This window comes from Thermobia domestica, chromosome 11, assembly GCF_964235325.1.
Source record: "Thermobia domestica chromosome 11, izTheDome1.hap1.1, whole genome shotgun sequence".
Classification (NCBI taxonomy): domain Eukaryota; kingdom Metazoa; phylum Arthropoda; class Insecta; order Zygentoma; family Lepismatidae; genus Thermobia; species Thermobia domestica.
Genome location: NC_137464.1, coordinates 267,678,197 through 267,703,118, shown reverse-complemented (window position 1 = coordinate 267,703,118; position 24,922 = coordinate 267,678,197). Strand labels below are relative to the sequence as shown.

At 36.4% G+C, this 24,922-nt stretch overlaps 2 protein-coding genes across 3 annotated transcripts in view; both read left to right on the top strand.

Annotated features, from left to right (window-relative positions):
- Positions 1–17,047, top strand: part of LOC145665071 (uncharacterized) — a 147,114-nt gene extending 130,067 nt beyond the window's left edge. For both annotated transcript variants that reach the window (XM_081732332.1, XM_081732331.1), the window contains one exon: positions 7,923–17,047. In XM_081732332.1, the coding sequence (XP_081588458.1) occupies positions 7,923–9,474 (1,552 nt within the window). In that variant the 3' untranslated portion in view covers positions 9,475–17,047. The remainder of the gene's footprint in view (positions 1–7,922) is intronic.
- A 5,951-nt stretch (positions 17,048–22,998) lies between these two features.
- Positions 22,999–24,922, top strand: part of LOC145665069 (phosphoribosyl pyrophosphate synthase-associated protein 2) — a 45,468-nt gene continuing 43,544 nt past the window's right edge. The window contains exon 1 of the mRNA XM_081732329.1: positions 22,999–23,315. Within this exon, the coding sequence (XP_081588455.1) occupies positions 23,239–23,315 (77 nt within the window). The 5' untranslated portion in view covers positions 22,999–23,238. The remainder of the gene's footprint in view (positions 23,316–24,922) is intronic.

Sequence of the window (24,922 nt, the reverse complement as noted above, 5' to 3'; positions counted from 1 at the left end):
ACACAGAAACATCGAGGAAAGTTAAAATTTTACCCTTGCTCTTCAGAGGGATAAGGGGCGGATCCAGGGGGCGATCGGGGCGATCGACCCCCCCCCCCAGAAGAGGAAACTTTCTTATTTTATATATATAAATAAAACCCATCCCAAAATTTGGAGCCCTTAAAAGTAGCAGTATGACAACCCACCACCACCCCCAGAAGTCGGTCCTGGATCCGCCCCTGAGAGGGACTCGAACCCCTGATCGGTTTCACCTCACGATCGTCAGCCAAACGCCTCAAATCGCTCGGTTACACCCATCGGCTCTAGAACTACCACTAGACCAGCGAAGAGAGTTCTTTTGTACGGGAAAGATATATGGTACTGTACTTTCATTTAAGTACTTTTTGTTTGAGATTCAAAATATAATTCATTGCGTAAACTGAGAAAGAGCGAACAGTAACAAAGTACTTCATACATTAACAGTAGAATAAGTAGTAGTAGTAATAATTTAATATTTGCAAAGATAGCGTGATTTCCTGTGGTGTACAGTACAAAGTACTCAAGGAAGAGTGTTATAGATGATAGACGGGCATAAAATTTGCATTACGATTCAATTCCATTCAATGTTGCTGTATCTGGAGATTTCGACGCTTCCCTACACTCACCTTACCAATCTTTTTTTTTTTTTTTTTTTTTTTTTTTAACATACAACATAAACAACCTCGGTTATGCTACACTAAATTTTTATCAAGTTGCTTGGAAAGACCATTGCAACAGCCAAAAGCGATCATTATGTATTCTTTTACAAATAACAGATGCTTTCAAGAGACTTATCTTGGACTTTTTGTTAAACTTTACAAAATGACCTTTGGTTGTATCCACTTGGAGAACAGTTATCGAAATTTACAACTGTTTTCATTTCATACTATTGATAACAAATGCCATTTCAATAGACTAGAAATTACGTGCTTTTAAAATGTTCGAAATGGGTGACAGCATTGATTTCCAGTAATAATTGTAAACTTTTGTAATTTTATTCTGTATGTGACCATTCAAATAGCACTTTAATTTCTATTCTTTTACGGTAAAAATATTTTATGTAATATAACAGCAATTCGGAAGGAGCCTTCTTTGCGAATTTCTCAATGTTGATTTCAGACTTTAACCGGTTTTGATTTTTAAAACCCTTCTGCGTACATTATAAGCCATTACTCGGCACCTTGTCATTAACAAAGCATAAATAATAACCTTCTTTAAATAATAAGTAAAGACTTGTGAGGTATTGAAAAGTTTGCATTGCGAGCGGAGCGAGCAAGGCAATTTTTAACAAATCTATTTCTTTGCAAACCGACAACAATATTGATTTCATAGGACGCCAATAATTTTTAGGGGTGACATGTCCTTTACTCACTTGCAACACTTTTCCTTTCTTCTTGTTCATTCGGCACTCTCTTGCTATCAGTGCCCGGGACGACCGCCCTGCTCACCTCCTCTTCCCCCCCAAGCTACGGCTCTGGCTGTATCTACCGTGTTATTTGGTAGTAGTATTAAATTATACTTACTTTACAGAACAGGAATAAATCGTCGATTGGAGTTTAAGCAATATCAGCACTAGGGTTGCCAGATTTGTAAAATCAAAAAGAAGGACACTTTGACTTTTAAAAAATATCAATTAAAAAATTGCTTTTACCGAAACTTAAGTTTGCTTTCAGATTATATCAAGTAGTACATTTTAAAGAAAAAGAAAAAAAATATAGAAACTAATACATTATTAAAGTAAACTAATACAAAAGTACAAGTACATAATGATAACTGATTAGTAGATAGCAATACTAATGATACTTAAAGTCATGGTATTTAATAAAGTCATGGTACTAACAAGTTATTTATCCTATCTCCATTCTGGAAACATTTTATGCATCTTGAAAACCTGTTTCATTGTTTCATTAATTAGTCTCCAATCTCGAAAAGGAGGACAAAAGCGCGTTCGGCTTGCGTACAAAGCCGGACATCAATTTTTGTGTTCAAAAGCCAGATGTCTGGCAACCGTAATCAGCACCAATATCAGCGATAACATCCACTGCTGAAAGTGGAATTCGAATCACCATTCCGAATTTTAACCAAGACTTGCTATACCCAATGTCAGCTCTACCGTATGTGCATTTTCACTGGGCGGCAAAATCTGTCATAACTTATTATTTAACTTAAATATTTCTTGTTGGAAGCAGATTTCATGATGATGGTAGTTAAATTTACTAAGCTGGCCTTCTATTTGAATACTACATTCATAAATCATAGGCCTATTTAGGTAGCATGAGTTTGTCACATGGACAGTGCTAAAGAAAAACCCAGCATAAAATTGCTTGATGGTTGTCAAATATAGCGTGATCTGGAAGTGAACATATCCCTAATTGGTGTTTTCTGACGGTTTTAGGTTTTACCCATCCTATTCTTACCTGGAGATACTTAATGAGCGGTTGGTGCCTCAACTAGAAGAAAATTGCATCAAAGACACTGTTGTGATACAGCAGGATGAAGCACCAACGCACTTCGCGATTCACATGCGTAATTACCTGAATCAGACCTTTCCTGGCCGCTGGAATTGAAGAGGTTTTGCATCTTCACCAGCTCCCTTTGCCTGGGCTCAAAGAAGTCCCGACAATACTCTCTGGGGTTTCATAAAGCAGCAAGTAAGAAACACCTGATATCACACAACGCAGGAATTACGAGCAGCTGTGGAACACGCCTTCACCCTCGAGACTCCGGAGTATCTCCGCAAAACATCTACGAGAATTTGGCGCAGAATTCAGCTGTGTTACGACATGGATGGTGATCATACCGATGTTTATGACTCTTAAGACTCTAAAGACTTCAAGGTAACTGCGTACAGACATTCTACCATAATATTTTTGAAACTAAAGGGGGGGTACGCCCACTTCCGGACCACCCTCTACAAGAAATCAATTCTCGAATAGTAGCGAACACCTGTTCCATTTAGTTAATTATCACATTTTCGATATGAAAACTAGTCTTGTCTCTGTCACAAAGAAGGTCCTTATCATTGAAGGTGGAAACAAAAAAAAAAAAAAAAAAAAAAGATATAGACGGAAAATCAAGAAATACAGTTAAAAGATCTAGCTGCATTCGAATTGCAATCTGATGTATTGAGATTGAAGCTCGATATTGAATTCCATAAAAAGGATTACCATCTTTCCTCTGTAGATATATTTGCTTTATCTTTCACTAACATAAAGATTATTATTTATAGAAATGAAAATCTTTGAGTTTTACGTCCCACGGTTATGCCGGTTAGGGTAAAGGAGACGATGATTATGAGAAATGAATGAAATGAAGAAAGTGGGAGGAAACGGGAGAACCCTGAGAAAACCCACGCACACGGTGTTTGTCCACCACAAAGTTCACTTGGCGGGGGCTGGGATCGAACCCGGGATCCCAAGCACCAGACGTAAACGTCCTACCACTGAGCTACCGCGGACCCACTATTAATTAAAGAAAAACAGACAAAAGGAGACTGTATTATAGTGTTAGTCCTTTCTGAGTGCGAGTGCTTTCTTCCACCTTTTGTTGTTCATAATTGGGTAGCATACTTAAAATCGTGGCTTTCAAGATTTATTTATTTTTTCTGGAGAAAGGGAGCGACAAATGATACCATTGCACAGGGCGGTAAATTGCCTAAACACTGTTTATCCCACGGGGGGGGGGTCGAACACAAAGAGGTACACGATCTCTAATAATAATTCAACAACTAATAGTGAACTGAATATATATATATATATATATATATATATATATATATATATATATATATATATATATATATATATATATATGTATATATATAAGGAAAGAAGAGGTCACGCTATTCTACTAAGTTATACAAATATTTTTAATTTCATAAAATTTATTTCGTGACTATCAGGATGAGACTTGGATCGAGACGGCTATCTTATCAGGTCGAGTAGAGTTTCGCCTCATCTCGATACCATCCCTACTTCCATAAACGCCCGCAGGATTTTTCCAGTGAAGGAGAAATGTTCGAACCAGAAGCGAAACTGAAACCGCGAATATACATACCTTGATGCTTAGATTACAGTCCTTCATGTAAAACAGTTATTATTAACATACATTGCATAACATCGCATTAACTACAGCAAATATTTTTTATTATTGTAGTAAATGAGTAAGCAAATCCAATATGTTCTCACACTCAGATATATTTCGAAGAAGTGAACCTCTTTGTTAAATCTAGGTCGGGAGCAATTGTTCCCTATTACCTTCCGCTCTTGGTGCGCATTTCTACTTCGGAAGGGTGTAAATTTTCTTACTTATAGAGGCAAGCAATAGGGCATGAAATATTAATCAGACATTTTTCACTCTTTCCAATAATAATAATAATAATAATAATAATAATAATAATAATAATAATAATAATAATAATAATAATAATAATAATAATAATAATAATAATAATAATAAATGAAAGGATAATTTTATTATGAATAAATATTTCTAAAGCACTGATTGAAATTCACGTTGCGTATAGATTTCTAGCTCCAAAAATAAGAAGAATAAATATAATACGAATACAAGGAAATTGCGTATCCACCTATTACAAAACGTTATGTTATTGTTCTAAGAACAACAAAGTTTACACTCAATTACCGAAGATAAGGAAACGCTAAAGCAAATCTGTTGCTCTTGCGGTACAAGAAAACTTTCCCGATGGACACTAGATGGCAGCAAGGTACGCTTTGATCAACTATCGACAAGTTTTGAGAATTAGGTTACAAAACGCTTACATTTCACTTGCTGATCCATTTTATAATAATAATGCTTTTAATTAATTACAAAATTTTACCATATTCACTGAGAATCTTTTCATTAATTGTCAATAAAACTTAAGTTGCAGAGAAAGTTAGCAACCTTCCTGGAATGGCATGTGACGTCAGGGCAGTGTGAGTCACTACTACTACTACTTAGTTATTAAGTTATACTACTACTAACTACGATATTTTTTAGAAAGCTGGCAATTATAGCTAGCTTAATAGTAAAATATAAATTAATATTGTTGATTGCTTATTATCTTTGCTCAGCTCATTACATCATTAGAGTATCATGTAAGAAATTTAAATGAAATCTTATAGGTTAAACATTTCCCGCCTATGCGTTTTCAAGGTCGTTTTGACGTATGATTAGCGTCATACTAAAGGTTTGACTATTGCAGGAAACATGTTAGTCTGGTACTAATCACGTCACAGAACGACTCTGCATAAGGCTCCCCCCGCGATTACGTTCTTTAGGCTGAGGAATTAAATTTTTGATCTTTCAACATCTATGGTCATGTTAGCCCGTTACATATGAGGGATGACATTCCTGGGCGATCACACTATCCGAGGAAGGGGAAGGAAGGAAGCGGCTAGGAACCTGTATGTTAGGTACCATCCCGGCATTTGTCTGGTGTGAATGAAGAAAACCTCATCAGAATGGCTAATCTGAGAAAGCTTTACCCCTTTTTCCACTGCTAGCGCCTACGCTACGTGAGGCCACGCTGTAGGCTAAGGAAGACGATGGTTAAAGCAAATGAATGATAATATAATTAATGGAATTATAAAGTGGGAGGAAACGGGACTACCCGAACAAAACCCACGAATACAGTGTTGTACACCACAATCTTAACTTGGACGGGGATCGAATAAGGGACACCAGAGTTAAGAACTCTAGTACTGAGCCACAGTATCCCCAAAATTTCAGATAAAAAAACGTAATGAGTGGTTTTGTGCAATTATGCTGTCACGAAGCTTAGTAAAAATATCGGCCTAACAGTCTCCAAGTAATGGTAGAGCAATATAATTTACAAGATGAATTTTTATCTTGCGTGTTTGTAATCTCTTACATCAGCGGTTAACGATGCATCCATCATCTCAGGTCACGTCTTTAACAGAATTAATTTTTGTTTTTTTTAAAAAAGTTCGGTGTCCCGAAAAGAATCCAAATGGGACATAAAATTTTCTCCTTTAAAAAAATATAGCACCCCGTTTCTCGTTCCTAGCTATGTAATCTATATATATAAAAGAGAACGTACAAATCCTTTGTTAGCTCATCACGCTAATACGGCTGAACCAATTTCTTTCATTTTTGGGGGGTTATTAAGATTTGGACCCTAGATGGTTTTTATCATATCACTTTAATTTTCAATTACCAGTGTCTTGAGATAATTGACCATTCAAGTGTCCATAACGTACAAATCCTTTGTTAGCTCATCATAGCTAAATCTAACCGTATTTATATGCAACCCACATGACCGTGTCACTCGGCGGGTTAACATAAATAACAGGCGATATAATGTTAACATTTACTCCAATCTTCTATGGTTTCTATCATATAACTTGAAAGCGAAAAAGTAAAAATTATCTAAGTAACAAAGTTTATTGCGTTCCGGGGTGACCCTAGCGAAGCAGGGTGAACGCTGCTAGTATTCTATAAATTTCTTGAACGTTTTTTTTTTTTAAGTAACGGCCAAACTTTCTACTGCAAACTGTCATTTACAAGGGGGCGGAGTGGCTCAGTCGCAGAGCGTTCACTTCCGATGCTTGGGGTCCCTGGTTCGATCCCAGCTCGCGCCGTGTGGACTTTGTGATGGACAAACACCGAGCTCGTGGGTTTTCTCGGTGTTCTCCCGTTTCCTCCCACTTTCTTCTTTCCACCATTTCATTCATCTCTCATCATCACCGTCTCCTTTAGCCTAACCGGCATAAGCGTGGGACGTAAAACTTAAAGATTTCACTTCAATTTTTTTTCATTTACAAACAATTGCGTTCAAGAAATAATCGATGTTCCAGATACTGGTTCCACTTCAATGTTAAAAGATATATATATTGTTATATAAACAAATGTCTGGTTATTTTGAAAAGCTTAGTTCGGTATAGCAGTTATAATTGCTTATTAAGTATATTTTTGTTTTGCGTTTCGCACCGCAAATTTTGCTTAGACTGTTGTGGAATGACGCTCCGAGACTTCTGTCGTGGTCGTATGATCACCGCTCTGAGCATTGCGCGCTACTGACAACAGCCACTTAGCTCTCTTTCTTTTTCTCCCTGTATGTATTCCATCTTTCACAATATAACAAAATTATATCAAAAGCGATTACTCTATGATAATTCTAATCATCACAAAAGTAAAAAAAAAAAAAAAAAACCTTTCAAATGTATTGTCAAATTACAATAAACACCTGATATATATAGGATGTCTCAAAAGTCTCCTGACATAGGGTAACTTTGTTATTGTCAGAGTTACATCCAAATCTAAAAGGGAAAACTGTCCCCAAATGTGATGTTTTCAATCTAAAGTGAATGATTTTTTAAAATCGGACGAGCCGTTTCTTCTGTACACTCATTATGTGCTCAATGTTAAATAAAAATGAAGCGCTGCAATTATTAGAGGGACTGAGGAGGAAAAGGCGGGGGAGAGGTGGATAAATTTTGTAAGAGTATGGTGAATGAGAGCATGTTTAAAATGGGGGCTGGCCTTCGACACGTTAGCGCAAAAGATAGTAACTTCACTTATGTTGTGGGTCCAGGTAAACGTTGCATTTTCATTTAACATTGTATGTTTATTTGTAAATGTTAAAAGTTTATAAATGTTATGTTTATGTGTAAATGTTATGCATATATATGTTTGTGCATGTTAAAAGTATGAATGACGGAGTTTAATTTTCACAAACTACGAGACAAGAACACCATCAAAATTTAAGTTCATTTTAAAGAAATCAGGAGAGTATATTCTCGTATAAATCAAAGGGATGAGAAATTAAGGCACTGTAGGTAGTCAATAGCCTTTTATATATACTTTCTCTCTTCATTAAAAAAAAAATCTATCAATATTTCCACTGATAACAGCATTTTTTTTTTTTTTTTTTTTTTTAGGTGCTTCGAACAGCTACCGCAACTGACGTTGGTAGACGATGATGGGATCCTTCGCTTCAACGCTTCGACGGTCCAACGCCTGGGTTACGACAGCCAGTCTCTTCGTTGTACTTACGCCGACATCGTTCGTCCACAAACAGACGATTATCTCGTGGACTTTGGGGAGCCTGTTCAGATGAATGGAAGCCAGCGACCGGCCACAGACTTCGTTTACGTTGAGTGCGAAGGCTTCCATCGGTACAAGAACTTCCACGCCCATGTACAGAAGAAGACGTCGTTCAGAAGGATTAAGCGGGGAGAATTTAAAGTGGTTGTTCTCGGAATCGACTCAATGTCACGGCTCAATTTTATGCGACAATTACCTAAATCATACCACCTTTTAAAGAAATTGGGGGCCGTCGTTTTTAGGGGCTTCCATAAGGTAGGCGACAACACGTTCCCCAACTTAGTTCCCGTTCTTACAGGGCATCCTCCTCCCGCGCCCCCACATTCAACATTCGACAATTTATCGTTAGTGTGGAAAGATTTCCAAAACGCAGGGTACGTGACATTACTTGCAGAAGACATGCCACGCATAACAACATTCAATTGGGTAGGTGCTGGATTTAAGAATCCTCCGACACATCACTACTTTAGACCCTTCTGGATCGCCGCCGACTCGTCGCTTCTACACCGCACAAGTGCCTCTTTGTGTCTGGGTCCAGTGCCTAAACACCAGATATACCTCAACTATCTCAAGTCCTACATGTTCGCATACAAAGACACGCCTAGCTTTTTGTTTTCGTTCCACAGCGAAGCAAGTCACGATTACATCGACACCGTTGGTGCCTTAGACAGTGACTTGGAGAAATTTATTCGAGAATCCAACGTCTCTGGATTACTTACTAACACTTTTTTCATCGTGCTGTCCGATCACGGACATAGATTCGCTTCTATACGTAGAACAATACAGGGCAGAATAGAGGAGAGACTGCCATTCCTTGCGGTACTCCCTCCGTTTTCACTGAACGAAAAACTTAAAAACATTCTTCGCAACAACTCGGATCGCCTTACCTCAATGTATGACATTCATGCAACTTTTCTCGACATTCTCGCAAAGTTTGATCACAAGCAACAAATCTCGCCATCGAAAGGTATTTCACTTCTGAAATCTATTACTCTGAACAGAACTTGTAAAGATGCGGGGATTCCAGACAGTTTCTGCACTTGCAACCAAGAACTAATTCTCCCAACGAGTGACCCAAGGGTTGTGGGGGCAGCTGAAGGCCTGTTAGTGTACCTGAGAGGAATATTGGAGGGGTTTACATCATTGTGTGCTCCATTGAAGCTCTCCACGATCAGAAATGCTGCACTGGTCGCATCCCGAGTGTTGGTAGTCATCGAGACTCTTCCTGGTCAAGCATTGTTCGAAGCGTTGGTCGAAGAGAGCGGTCAAGTTGTCAGTGGAATTAGCCGGATCAACAGTTATATGAAGCAGGCTGATTGCCTTTCGAAACAAGATATTCAGCATAATCCTGTGCTGCCTTTGGTCTGCTATTGTCTAGTCACGTGACACGAGAAACAACGTTATGGTTTCGTTCTGATTTATAAGGGAGCGTCCTGACAACATTTTCAAAAATTACGGAGTCTAACGCACAACAAATTTGGCAACAATCGATATAACTGCAAATTAAAATTTAAATTTTACATTGTGTTGACGCAAATCGTTACGGAATGATTCCCAAGGTGACAAAACAGCGTAAATGTCACATGAAAAGGGTGTTGAATGAAATGTTTATAATATTTTCAAACATCGTGGTAAAAGATACAGGATTCATGTATTAGTTTTGAAAATAAGTTTGTAAGAGTGCATTGGAAATAACGTTTGCTCTCAATTCAGAGAAAATGTCAAATTTAAAATTTGAAATTTTTTGAAGGTAATATTTCGAAGACAATTCGAATCAAACGAATCTAACATAGAATGTAGCCATTTTTCATCGATGCTGAAATAGAGGACATTTCCTGAGAAACGTGGAATCTGGATACATGAGGTCCCAACGGGCATCGAACTTAGGACTCCTGCGCCAAAGACGCGTGCTAAACACATAGCAATGCGGAAGTTACTGCGCAGTCTTGTTTCAGTTGACAATCATAAACTTAGTTGAGAAGTTAGTTTCTTGTGGGGTTATGTTTCATTTCTTCAATTTATGTGTGAAGATTTCTAAGATGTGTAACAACACAACACAGTAGAATATACTAACCGGTTTTATTATTTGAACTATTTTTATCATCCAGAAGGGATCGTAGCGGACGAATAAGGTTTAACTATCAAAATTGTCGTTCTTTTCCTTGTTCTCTGGAGGGAAGAATGCTAGATTTGGCCAAGATACTTAAGTCAAAATAACAGATGCTAAGTGTATGTACTGTAAATAATGCTAGATTTAGCACCAAGGTGATAGCCTACATATGGCTTCACTGATAGTGTCCAATTTGTGAACAACTATACGCTTTCCGCACTCTCGAGTGTTCGTTGCTTGGTTACGCCATCTCATAAACATGCTGAATATGAATTGCTTCGTTTTAGCATCGTTCAATTCAGGGGCGGCTCGTGACAGAAGTCACAATACTCAAAATTCCAATTTTTCCTCAACCTAAGAAAGAGAAATTCTCTAGTGTCCTAATTCTTGTTACAATGATTAGAATGCTAGGCAAGTTTTCTTTTCTTAGCGTGTAGCAGCGGTATGATTGATGTGATACCTCTCAGCAGCCGCCATTGGATCGGTTCGCAATGAAAAATAGACCCGCTCCAATTAAAAAAAACTGGCCTCTGCTGTTGCAATTATTTCCGAGATATTGCTGCGTGTGATGGAGGTTCAGTGCAGCGCTCACCTCTCGCGTTAGGATTCCTGGTTCCATGTCAAGCAAAATCAGTTTGTGGGGTTTTCTCGGGGTTTACACTTACCTCACACATTCTTATACCACAAACTATTTCATAATAGTTCATTCTCATTAATCATACGTTTCTTTTAGCTTAAGGGGCATAATGTACGGTAAAAACCAGAAAAAATTAGTTTTTTTTCCTTCCTTCCTTCCTTCGAAGTGATGCTATAACTTTACTTTGAGAGCTTGTAAATAAATCATTCTCGATTTGTTGCATTTTAACAAATACCATAACGAAATGTACGTACACTCATAACTCAGAAATGACAACGACAAAATCAATTATTAAGAACGAAGAAACATATAAGAGCTTTACCAACTTCATAACATTATTTAAAATAATTATAATCTAGAAACAAATAACTTTTAACATATTAATAGTATTATTTAAATAATTATAAACATTGAAAATATAGAGGAGAAGGATCTATAATCATCTACAAATAGCGATCTGAGATAATAATTTATTTTATCTATTTCGTTGTGCTTTGTGTTAATAGACATTGCACATATGCAACCTGTGGCATTACCTTAATTTATGAACAATAACATATCACAAGGAACATATCTCACGCCTAAAGCCAATTATATAGTTTAATTTTAAAAAAATCACTTGACTTGGAATTATTTTCACCTTTTTAAAGAACATCATTGTGCGGTTAACTTAGAACAAAAGATCAAGTGGCTATTGATTCAGCTTCTCTAAAGCACAAAATTGAAAATATGTAGAAATCATTTTATGTTGAAGAGTGGGTATTTGTATTGGTACTTAAATATATTCAAATGCGCTTGTCCTTTCAGCAGAAACTGTCGCAAAATAGAGATTATTTACCAAAAATGTGATAATCACCCAAGATAAGCGTGTACAGAATCACTCCTAAGAAGTGCCAAAAATGAAATCTTACAAATGTAAACTTGATTTTTCGCTACAAATGATGCCATTAAAACGAAAAACCTAAAGCCTTAATATCATAGCTGATACATTCGGTGTAATCTTGAGGGGAACTCGCAGGCACATATGCTGGAATTAATTTGGAAAGGGTCCAAAACTTTGAGGGGTGTCTAAATTCAATATGAGGATAAAGCAGTGGTGCTATTCTAATCTTGTAACAACTGGTTCTGTGTCTATATACATCTGAGAGATATAGTAGATGGATATGTAGATACTTAGATATAATTTTCTTAAGAAACAAACCATACAAGGTAGATAAAACTTTTTCTTTTTACTCGGAACCACAAGTAACAAGTAGAGACCTACACAGTATCCTAATACAAGGTGATGTCACGAGATTATGTAGCACTGAAAATATCTTGGTAATGAATTGTTCAAGATAGATGGTTGTCAAACGGTATTGGAAAGACCTTCATCCAGCAATGGATCGACAATTCTTAATAATTGTATCTATGTGTTTCAAATATAAATATCCCTTACTACTTTACTCACATGATCCCAGTTTTTATTCTTGATGTCTGACGGTGAGCATTTGAGGTTAAGGAATAAACGCTTGTACTTTGTCCTGTATGTTTAACCCTGAAGCTGTAAGAATTTCTAAAAACAAAAATACGTAAAATAAAATTTACCGTTCCTTCACCACCACCCCTACATTAATCTTCTGGTATGTACAGAGCAAACCAAGATTTTTAAATAGGCCAATTGTTTTTGGTTGTGAAACTTTTGTATTTAACAAGCTCTTCCTGCATTTGCTACTTAATAGCCAACGAATCAACTAACTGATTCTGAATGGTGAGCTTTTCGCGCATTCATACACAATGATCCTCGAAAATGGAAATTACTGGTTCATACAAAAGTTCTTACACTATAGAACGCAACACTAATTTTACCAGATTGGGTGCGAACTGTTTCTACTATATTTTGTAGCAGTGCATTCAAAGAAAACCGACTTGAAAGAAGGAAAAACATATGACTTAATGTTTTCAGAAGTGTACTTTTGTTAGTGAAATTTAGTGAATGTAGCCTCAAAACTTTGCCGAAACCAGTCTTTTGTTGTTTGAAAATTTCAAGTGTTTCTTCTGACCAGGAGCACTCAAAAGAATTAACAATTAAGACTTGGAAATATTTTATTGACATTACTGCAAAACTCTTCATCGGCCGCATCAGATGAACTACACTGCGCCCGCTCATTCAAATTTCTGTCTGTCCATTGAATTGAAACAACTCAAAGTTGTTTATTTACAAAACAATGTAAGCGAGCGGAAAAAGTGCAGAGGTGTTTTCATAAATTTGGCTTCCTTCTTTCACTCTTGGCTAGATCATGTGCGTGCGTCCGTGTGTGCGTGCATGCGTATTTATGTTTGGGTTTAACAAATGGTTCTGCGAACTCGCAATATTTTAAAGATCGGTTCTAGCGAACCGGCTGAATAGCAACATTAGGATAAAGTACAGCGTGATTCAAAATGATGTGAACGATTACAACTCCTTATAACTTTTTTATTAATCATCAAAATAGCTTCAAATCTTACAATTAAATACTAAAACTATCCCAAGTTTTTGTGATAAAAAATGAAAATAGTACATCACAAATGTTCTATGTGGGCCCCCTTTTGTACCCTGCATACATCTATTCGGTATTCCAATTCCGCCCAGACCCGTTTCAACATGTTTGCATCAACAGTTTGCACTGCAGCAGTGATGCGCTCTTTCAGTCCATTCACATATTTGGGTAGAGGGGGTTTGTAGATAATGTCTTCTGGAAGTTCCCACAGAAAAAAAAAGCAGGGGGTTAAGTCCGGTGATCTTGGTGGCCAACGTAGAAGCTGATGATCATTTTTACCTGACCGCCCAATCCAACGGTGTGGCAGTCTGTTGTTGAGCAAATTTCTAACATTGTGATGAAAGTGACATGGAGCTCCATCCAATTGATAGATGAAGTTTGCACTGTCATGTTCGAGCTGTGGCATAAGCCACATAGTAAGCATTTGTAGAAATGTTTGTCCAGTCACACTTCCTTCGTCAAAGAAGTACGGGCCATAAACTTTTGAAGATGAAATTGTACAAAACACATTCGTCTTCGGTGAATCACGCACAATTTCATAGATTTGGTGAGGCTTCTCAGTTCCCCAAATGCGAACATTTTGTTTATTCACTCTTCCTGTCACATGGAACGTAGCCTCATCACTGAAACAAAGTTTGCCCAAAAAATCATCATCAACACTGCACAACTCTTGAAATGACTCACAAAAAGTATTGCGACACGTGTGATCATTAGGTGTTAAGTGTTGTAACAATTGCACTCGATACGGATACATCTTTAAATGTTTACGCACTACACGCCAAACAGTTGTTTGAGGCATTTGAAGCTCTTTGCTAACTCTCCTTGTTGACTTTTGTGGGCTGCATTGAAAACTGGTTCGAACCCTTTCGACATCTGCCTCAGAAGTGGACGGCCTACCGGGCGATTTTTCTTTACAAATGCATCCCGTTCTGTTGACTTTGTCATATCACTTAGGTATGGAGTTCTTTGATGATGGATCTTTATGAAATTTTGTGCGGAAATCGCGTTGAACACTAACAACAAACCGACAAACATGAAAGTGTAAAACGCAAAATGCTCTCTCTGCACCACAGGCAGCCATCTTGGAACTAATTACTCTGCCACCTAGCGGATAAATAATTTTGAAAGTATTTCCATAGAGATTTCATTGTTGATAGAGTATTATCACTTATAAAACGTTTCCTTATCGTTCACATAATTTTGAATCACGCTGTATAATAAAATTTGTACAATCAACCCTGAAATTGCATTAAATTTACAAAAAGAAGTCGGAATTTAGGTAGGATCCGGATCTCCAGGATCCATGCCCTGTCTACGTCTCTGTGAAATCGCATATTTTTATAATAGAGGTTATATTTATAATAGATATATTGAGTTATTTCTGTCTCAATATATATCTCTGAATTTGCATATTTTTGTAACTTACTTAGTGTTAATCACACTGTCTTTGAGTTTACCACTCCCATCTGCTCTCTCGCCCCTTTTCTATCCTAGCAACAAACACAAAAGAGCTTCGCCATTGTACGATTTAGAGTTGTCCATAAACTTTCGAGTAATTATGAATGCTTGGATCGTTATTCTTTAGTGCTTAATTCACCTAATAATTTGGTTACTAGTGAGATTTTATTACTGGTACAGATTTTCTTTTTATCTGAATCCAATTAGAAATCATAAATTAATTCAAGAGTGTAGTATGATTTGAATTTCCGGAATAATCTTTAAAATGAAGCCAATTGTTGAATAGCATTGGCTTGAATATTAAAGGCGTTGTGTTTTAACTCTCTTCAATACAGGCCTAAGTTAGAATTACTGCACGATGAACTTGCTATCATATTTACAGCTGTGTCGTTTGTTTTCTAAGTACGTAAAGCTGTAGTTTATAATGTACATTCTGTAATAATATTCAATATGCTGTTACTTACGGTTGACTTTCGATTATCTGTGCTTTTACAGAACACAAAATAGAAAACTTTCTAACAAAGACGCCTTGAATAGTTGCAAGGTTGAGTGTGGAACAGGTTTTCTTCCAGAATCAAAATGTGAGGAGCACCATAGGGACACTATACAGGGCGAACCTGAAAGATGTGCATAAACTCCGGGAGATGATTCATGACATCAAAAGAAGACAAAAAGTTATCTTGCATATTGTCGAATTCCTCGTAGTATACGAGTGACAGGCGTACCAACTTCTAATCGACAATCGAGTCCTGACAATTGGAACGGAACAGAAAGATGTGCAGAAACTATCTCTCTTTGTTCAACTGTCTAGCGTACCATCTTGTTGATGTTTAGAGCCAGATTTAACTAGTTTTGATTTTACGAATCATTCCCGCAGTTTGTGTATATCTTTCTGTTCCGTTCTATGTAATTGTCAGGATTCGATTATCGATTCCAAATTGGCATCCCTGTCACTCACACATGGCGCGGAATTCGACATCATGTAAGAGCACTTTTTGTCTTTTTTAGTTGTGACGAATCCCCTCCCGGAGTTTGTGCACATCTTTCAGGTTCACTCTATATATAAAAATATTGAAAATTGAAAATTCGGAAACCCTTCTCAAATTCGGCTTCACATGATTTCAGGTTCGATTCCCGGTGGAAACGAACTGAAAAATTACTTTAAAAATCATTTACTTTCATTAAATATATGTCTCCTTTAGCCTAAAAGGCATAACCATGGGACGTTAAACTAAAATTTCATTCATTTTTCAAAACTCGGCGTGTATAAATAAAAGTATTAAAACTTTAAAATTTACAGATGCAGACTTTAACACTGTTGGGCAAAGAAGAACATAAATACTCATCATTTTGATATTATGTGCTTTCTTACATAAACTTGTACTTTCTTAGCTCCGGAGAGACAAAAACACTGAAAGTATGGCTGGAAAAAACAATGATCTGAAATCGAAGGTCTACCACTGTTCTTAGGAACCACATTGTGTATGGTAAATCTCTGTGTTCATATTATTTAAGTAGAATATACGAAATATGCATATTACAATACAGAATTTTGCAATTCTGCACAGCACTAGCCAAAAGTATTATTGTTTAATGAACATATGAGCTTTCAGTAGGGCCTGTTTTACAATGGATACTAGTGTTGATTTGTTTTAAATTTTAAAAAATGTTATGTTGTGTCACAAAACCACAGAGACATGACACAATGTTAATAATAACACTAGTGTTTTTATATTATATTTACAATCATTCTAGTATTTGTATTTCATATTTTGGAACTTAAACACACTTGCAAACTTGTAGTTTTGTGAGATTGTTCCTCTACTGTACTTCTCATCAGCATTCCAATACTGATTGTGATGGCGTTTTCCGTTTGGGATCCAACATATGCAAGTGCCGTACAATTATTGTGTGCATTTCAAGTGTGTCATTAATTACTTGAAGTACGCATTATGCGAACTTCCTACTGAAAATAGCTTACAAAATATGCATAACGTGCTGGATGTATTTGTCCATTAAATGGTGCCTTTAAAGAATTGTGATCATTTAGATGTTAAAGTAATAGTCAATATTGTAGATAATGTTTAAAACAACAGATATAAATATTTTGAAAATGTTTGTTTATATGATGTTTTGTCGGAAGTTTTGAAAATGTTTATTGATGTTGTATAAAATGTTTTTATTAACGTATTCAACTGTTTAAAATGTTTATGTATGTTGTTATTTGGAATTAAATATTTTGTGAAACATTTTCTAGAAGCATAGACTTTTATTTCACTATTTCGTTCATTCTTGTTCAAGATAATTTTGTATAATCCCATAGCCCAATGGTTCCCAACGATTATGTCGCCCAGTCTGATAGAGTTTGTCGAGAAATTTTAGAATTTAAAAATCATCAGACATTTAATTACTAGTTAAATCAATATTGAGACATGCCACTCCAATCAATGCTTCCAGTGGCAGTAACAATGCTTTACTACATGGATTCAATACATGCGTAGCTACTACGTACAGATATAGAGTAGGCAGACCAGATTTAGAGATAAAGAAGGGTACTCGGCAAACCGGCATAAGTATAATTAATAATTTTGAAAATCAAACAAGTGTTTCGCAATGTCATTCGTGTACAACAAAATGTATCGTCATTGAAAAAGGTTGGGAACCATTGCTGTAATCAGTCACAATTCTACTTCGGAGTATGATCAAATCATATTTTTAAGGCTCCTGAACCAGTGATCAAATCTGGGCGGTATGTGTTGGTATGTCATAATGGTAGTAAATTAAAGTGCCAGATATCACGCCGACTATAAAAATTTTAAAACTAAATTATATTATACAGAATGGACCAAATGTACTCTTACGCTTAGTAAGCATACTGTACTAACTGTCAAAAAAGTAAATGTATACCTGTTCGTGAATCTGCCATTCCTACACCAACTGGTGTTGAGGGTATGGGAATTAAATAACACAAAGCCATAGTTGTTTGGAGAACACCAATAAAAGTTTCGAATGCAAATAATGTATAACGTGGATAAAGAACAAAGGATAAAATATAAAGGACAATACTAGAGAAATAAGAATAATAAAATATTCGAAGTTTGGACAGATAATTCGATTGCAGTAAAGACCTTATTGACAACGTATTCAGGGCAAAGGAGCCGGCGTCTAATGGTTAATTTATAGCCGACTACGAATTTGAAGGTCTCTAGTTCAAATCCACTCAAAGTGTTTTTCTTTTCTTTTTACTATTTTCATATCCCAAACGATTTAATATTTTACTCTAAAGTAAGTTAGAAACCCCATTGTCATTAACGATATGAGTTTGACGATGAAAACTAGGTTTGTATGATTATGGAAGCAGAACTATTTATTTAGGACAGGGGTATTTCAGGGTCATAAAGTGAGACCGTCTCATATAGCCTCGCTACTGAGAGGGACGTTAAACTCAAAATCAACTCAACTCAACTCATAAAGTAAGACCTTATTACCCCGTTGTGAAAAATCTTAAATTATAAATGAATATGAAATATACTTCTGAAAAAGTAAATGAATGATATATTTTTTTAAAAAAAATTCATCTTTTTCATGTTATAGAGTTATACATTTTCATATAAATCATTAATGTAATTCTAATAACTATAAAATAAGTACAAATATTAGGTGTGTCAAACTCAGATAAACGGCTCTTTGGGATTTAAGAGCTACGGAAAGATCACTACCTAAGGGATTATAAAATATATTCCATTTACAGGTTAAAATCAATGTTTGTAATGGCGATTTATAGGACACTTTTCCTATTAAAGTAAGTCTGGTATGTGTTCCATCATTAAGGAAGGTGATATTATTACGAATCAAAGCCGAAATAAGACATTGTCCTGCTTTATTTTTATAAGAACACTATAAGATAGTATAAGTATTGCAATCGCATGCTGTGATAAAATATTTGCTTAAGGATACTCTGTAAACATGGGCGTCCGAAGACGGGGGCAGGATGAGGCCCGGACCCCCCTCTGGCTCACGAAAATGTATACGTAATATAGCAAACCACCCGTATTAAATATCAGAAATACCAGATGTAATATAGGAACCATGGAAATGAGCCCCTAGAAAATTTTCTTCGGGTGCCCCTGTCTGTATGTATACTTACAACGTCTCTTTCTTCTTAGAGTAAACATTATGCAGTTAAACTTGCGAATCCTGTAGATTAAGGATTCTAAACCTCAAATTAATGTCACGCTAGACACGATAAACATTTCCATTATATAGTGTATATAACTGTTCTTGATTAGTAGTTTGATGTGACAAGTTGAATAAAGCTTCTATATATCTTATATAGATCAAAGAATAAAATATAACTGAATTTCCATGCGTTTGGTATGTAGCGCCCCAGAGGGCCCTAATCCCTAGGAAGCCACTGCTAAGTTTAACGCTCAGCACTATCGTACTGAGTTAGTAGGAAAAAGGGGTCGCCACTTGTGTACTAAAATGAACACAGGAACCTTAAAAAATACAGAGAGAAAACAAAACAAACTGATTGCACTGAAAAACGAAACCAAAAAGGAAACGACCAAACAGCAACTAACGTATCTGACCTGAGTGAAGCTACCACCTAAGTACTCTACGAGTAAATAGGAGGCAGCCCTTTTCTTGCGTAGGGAATTCTTATGTTGGCATGTAGATAATAACCCTGAAAACTTTAAGTAACAATCCTGACAATATTTGTTAGGTTAGAATTAGCTAGATACTAAAAACTGGCATACAGGGAAATAAACTTTTATTATGATTATATTGATTAATATAAAATGCCTCAATGTATATATATATATATATATATATATATATATATATATATATATATATATATATATATATATATATATATATATATATATGTGTGTGTGTGTGTGTGTGTGTGTGTGTGAACGCTATAATACAAGTCACTTTGAAAGAAAAAAATACTTATTAATGATGTATTACTAAAAAAATTACTTATTAAACTGGACAGTTGAGCTTATAACTAAAACTGAAAGGCATCATGTTGTAGGAACAACACATATCAATTATTCGTAAACCTGGGAATTAGACATGGAGACATAGTGGACATAGTTGACAAGTTTCACTTACCAGTGACATTACTAAATAGAATGAGAGAGACCCATGTAGTCCATATAATATATATAGCCTGAACAACATATAAATGTAGTTAGGATACCTTACTAGAAGGCGGAACTAAAGAACTGGAGAGAAATCAATAAGAACTTCAGCAACCAAATAAGTTCACCTGAGAAACGGACAAGAAACTAAACTGGTGGACAAAAGGAGCACTAACCTGTGCTAGATGGAAGCGTAGTGCAAACTTTAAATAGCTGATACAACTATATTAGCTCCTAATGAGCATACACGAGTAAACTCAAAATTTCATATGCTGTCAGTTAGGTATTGCATTTTATACGTGCCATTACTATACTGCTTGCTCACTACCGGGCAGCCAAACTTACCTGCACAAAAGGTGCACAAATACATGTATTTCGAACCTAAAAAGAGGCCACTTGTAATATATCACAATACGCTAAGAAACTCTTTACTAAACAGATTCAGACTCCGTGCGAAACGGATCGACGTAATAATATGCCTACTTCGAAGGTAGGCCTAAATAATCAAGACTTGCTTATAGCGGCAACGAATATTTTGCGTACTTTATTCGTACGTCGGGCACAAACACAATAATGCACTACTATTGAACGCTTCACTGATTATTGGAACTCCAACAAGAATGAGAGCAAAAACCAATAAAAGCACTCGAGCAACTTATTCACTTATTTAGCTATATAGCACCAGTTAACTAGAAGAATCGGACGAAGATCCTCTATTTCTTCAAAGGATATGCCATTCTCACTCTCCTGGAAAATGTTATTACTATTACAGTAAGTACAGGCAGCGCGGAACTAAGCAGGAGGGCTCCAGTTAGTTTATGTTGGGCAATACATTATGGTCTTCATAACATTGCAGCTCTTCACCATGAGTATTGATGTTTCCATATCCATCTCAACCACTGACAATAACATAAGAACGCAACTATAGATAAATAATAAAGAAGTGCGTAAATAGGCACTGGTTACGGTAAGTTTACACAACCAGGCAAACAACTTAGTCGATTACACTTAAATGTTTATAGCTTCATCTTTACCTTGATTTTGCCGCAGTATGAAAGAGTTTGTGCACTCGGCATTGTGGTGCAAGGCTATTCACTACAAATGTGCAAATTCATGATTTCACTAGGGAAGTACTTAGTATAGCAGTCAGTAGGACTTAGGATAAAAGATACATGAATAGTGCGGCATGTTGGCTGCTGTAACACCGCCAGGAAACAATGGCGTGTCTCGTCTCGAAGAAATGTGCTCGTGTCTCGTCTCGAGAGGTTCTGTCTCGTCTCGTCTCGTTTGTCTCGTCTTGTCTTGTAAAGAATATAGCAGCATACTATGGGAACGAAAGTAAAATGTAGCAGGCTGCACCATGCTAATCAAGATACAACTAAGTTGCAAGTATTACCCAGAACACACAAGACAAGAAATGTCACGGTAGCTACACCGTGAAGCCTTCACCTCTGATGTATGTGGTAGTCGGTGTGATCTCGGTTCGTGCAATGTGAGCTTTGTAGTGGACAAATATTGAGTGTGTGTGGGGACCGCGGTGGCTCAGTGGTAGAGCGTTCACCTCTGGTGCTTGGGGTCTCAGGTTCGATCCCAGCCCCGCCAAGTGAACTTTGTGGTGGACAAACACCGTGTGCGTGGGTTTTCTCGGGGTTCTCCCGTTTCCTCCCACTTTCTTCATTCTACCATTTCATTCATTACTCATCATCACTGTCTCCTTTAGCCTGACCGGCATAACCGTGGGACGTAAAACTCAAAGATTTCATTTTATTTCATTTCATTTTTCGAATGTGTATGTTTTCTCGAAGTTGTCTAGTATCCTACCACTTTCTCCATTCCACTAATTTTCTCATCATCATCCATTCGGCCAAAGTTGCCTAAAGGTCTTAGAAATAAATTCAAATAAACTCACAAGGCAAGGACAAATAGTTTACAAGGTAATATATCTCTGCTGTTAGTTGTCTGAGGCTTCTCGACCCTGGCTTCTTTTTTTTTTTTACATTCTGAAACATTGAAATTTGTTTCACCAGCTTCAATACACGAATATGCAGAAAATTGTTCATAGGCACGTCGAAGATGAAGACACTAATGTCAAATAATGTTTACACGACAAGCAAAGTTCGATGTAAAGGTGTCACCATCTCCGACACCATCGTATACTATCAGCCCACTTGCTTTAGAGAGAGAGAGAGAGAGAGAGAGAGAGAGAGAGAGAGAGAGAGATGGAAAGATATATAGATAAATAGAGAGATAGATATGTGTGTACACTTTGATTTCATATATTCCAACCTTTAGGTTTCACAGTGTTAACCCATAACAATCCAAAAACTACTTTCCATTTTAGCATGTTTAGATTTGTTGCAAATATTTTTTTTTTTAAAAAAAAAAGCTCGGAACCAAATAATTTTATTGAGTAATGGAAAGTATTTGATTGAATTAATTAATCAAAATTAATATGTATTTAATGAATATCGTCAAGTAATTCGCATTATGCTTTGCGCTGACCGAAACCTATAAGAAAAGTGTCACCTCTCTTTCATAACCTCGTTACCGAATAAAGACTTAAAACATGAAAGCTCAATACCAAATTTGTCGATCGCAATCCAAAGTATAACAAGAAATAATCTATAAGTGCTATCGTGCTTATCGCAATATAGGTATATATTTACTATACCTATCCATACATTGTAAAATGTACAGAAAAATTTGGACAAGTCTTTAATTTGTTTATTTCATGTCTAGAATAGAACCCATCCAATCCTTGCGGAGCTTCTAACCCGTTCGTACTACTACTACTGCTTGTACTTAAACTATGGTTCCGTATAGTAAAATTGAATGGTAATCTAAAACGAAGATTTTGCGATAATACGGATAGTAATTATAATTTATTTTCACATATTTTGTGTTGTATTACGCTTCGAGATTTTTGCTAAGGCTGGTAGAGAATAACGCCCCAAGTGATAAAATGGAGTGGTTAACGGTACGAAGCGAGATATTTTTAGATTTAGAAAACGTCTCAGCTGTGGGCCAAAATACACAATCCATTATCGTTGTTAAAATCACTTCACTTGGCTCTTTACGACCCTTGTAGAAGAAGGAAGTTTATATTTGTTTGTAAAGATTTGTTTGTATGGTAAATGTCAGAGGAAGATATGTAACATACATCTTAAGTCGTATTTCGTACAAAGCATCAGTTTATACAGTTTATTCCTTTTCAATATAATTTGGAGAAACACCATTGTAAGTCGTTGCAGCTGTTGATAATCTGAAAGAAACATGGATTTTCCGTCGTCCTCGGATATTATGATAATTGGTGGAAATTCACATCCTGAACTTGCAAACCTTATCGCAAGGTATATTAGAATATAGTTATATATTGTTTATATATTAATGTTTAACTTCTGGTTTTATGATGGGTGCCATCGGTTCAGGAGTATTCGTTGTGTGATAGAACAATCGTGCAGATTTCAGATGTACCTTTACCAGTGTGTTACACGGTGCAGGTTTAGAATCTGGTACCAAACTTGATATCGTCGCATTCTGTTTTATGGAAACATACATGAGTTAATATATACGTACTTTCGTCAGGAAATGCATACCTATTACTTTATTATTTCTTGGTGAAATTGCAGTTCAAAATGCTGATTCAGTTTTCGAGGGCTTGTTATGTGTATAAGTAAGAGTATGACCATATGCTGTAAAAAAAAAAAAAAAAAAAAAACACCTCCAAAGGAATCCTGCACTCGGCTTGCATATAGCTCGCTCCTCCCAGTTCTTTGTCACCGGAACTGGAAGAGTCACTACTACTACTACTACTTACATCGACAACAGAACTCAACCAACCCCTGCGGGACTTCTAACCCGTTCCTACTACTACTATTGCTACTAACTACCACTACTACTTATACTAAAGCTTTCTTACCACAAGATTTACATCTTAAACCTTTATACCATGCGATTCCGATTCAATATGAACTAACATGAATCATTAGAATCACTATGATTCATTAAAAATCACTGGGGGGAGCGGGCTATACTCAATCCCTGCTCTGTAACGTTGTGAATTACAATCTAATCATTTCCGAGTTACCACATACTAATAGTGAAGGTCGCGTACCCAGCTACAGAAAGATGTTGCAAGTGCTTAAAACTATTTAGTCTGCAGTCATTGTGTTCGAATAGATGGCTATACGTTTGTGAAGTTACCCACTATTAATCTCGAACTTGGTAGCCGTAACTTTTAAGTAGTAAGATTTCTTGGACTAGTCTTGGTCGTACACATCTCCCATATAAAGTAGTAATTGCCGAAGCTTTCAGTGGGAATTTTTATCTTTCTCAGCTGAGTACCGAGGTATCAAGACAAAATTATTTCTTCTAGTGATAAGAATATGTACAGATAATTCGATGTTGCACGAACAACGAAAGCTGCACTCTTCATTTTATTAAACTTCCTTTTAAGAAACAAAACCGGGTTAACTGCTGTGTCGCCGGACCAGTTTTAGGAAATTTACGGGGTCAATTGGAGAATTTATTTAAGTTTGTGAGAAAGAATGAGGGAAAGTCAGGTAAGGGGAATATTAAAAGTTAAGAAAGTAGTTGTATTTGCTGATTGTTTTTGATGATGTAAGCGGCACTGTATGTGGAGGCGGATAGAAAGGTACACTTGTTTTGTAATACGGATCCATAGACTGTAAAATGCACAGAAAAATTTGGACAGAACCCAACGAACCCCTGCGGAGCTTCTAACCCGTTCCTACTACTCCTACTAATATGGATCCGTATAGAAAAACTACATGCCTAATAACATAATATAACGTAACGTAATGTAATCCAAACAAATATAACCGAATGCAGTACATTTTGGTACATTTTTTGCGATTTTCAAATTGGTCCGGCGATACAGCAGTAATGCTACAAAACATTCCAAGAATCATTACCGGCATTACAAGACTTTTCTTGA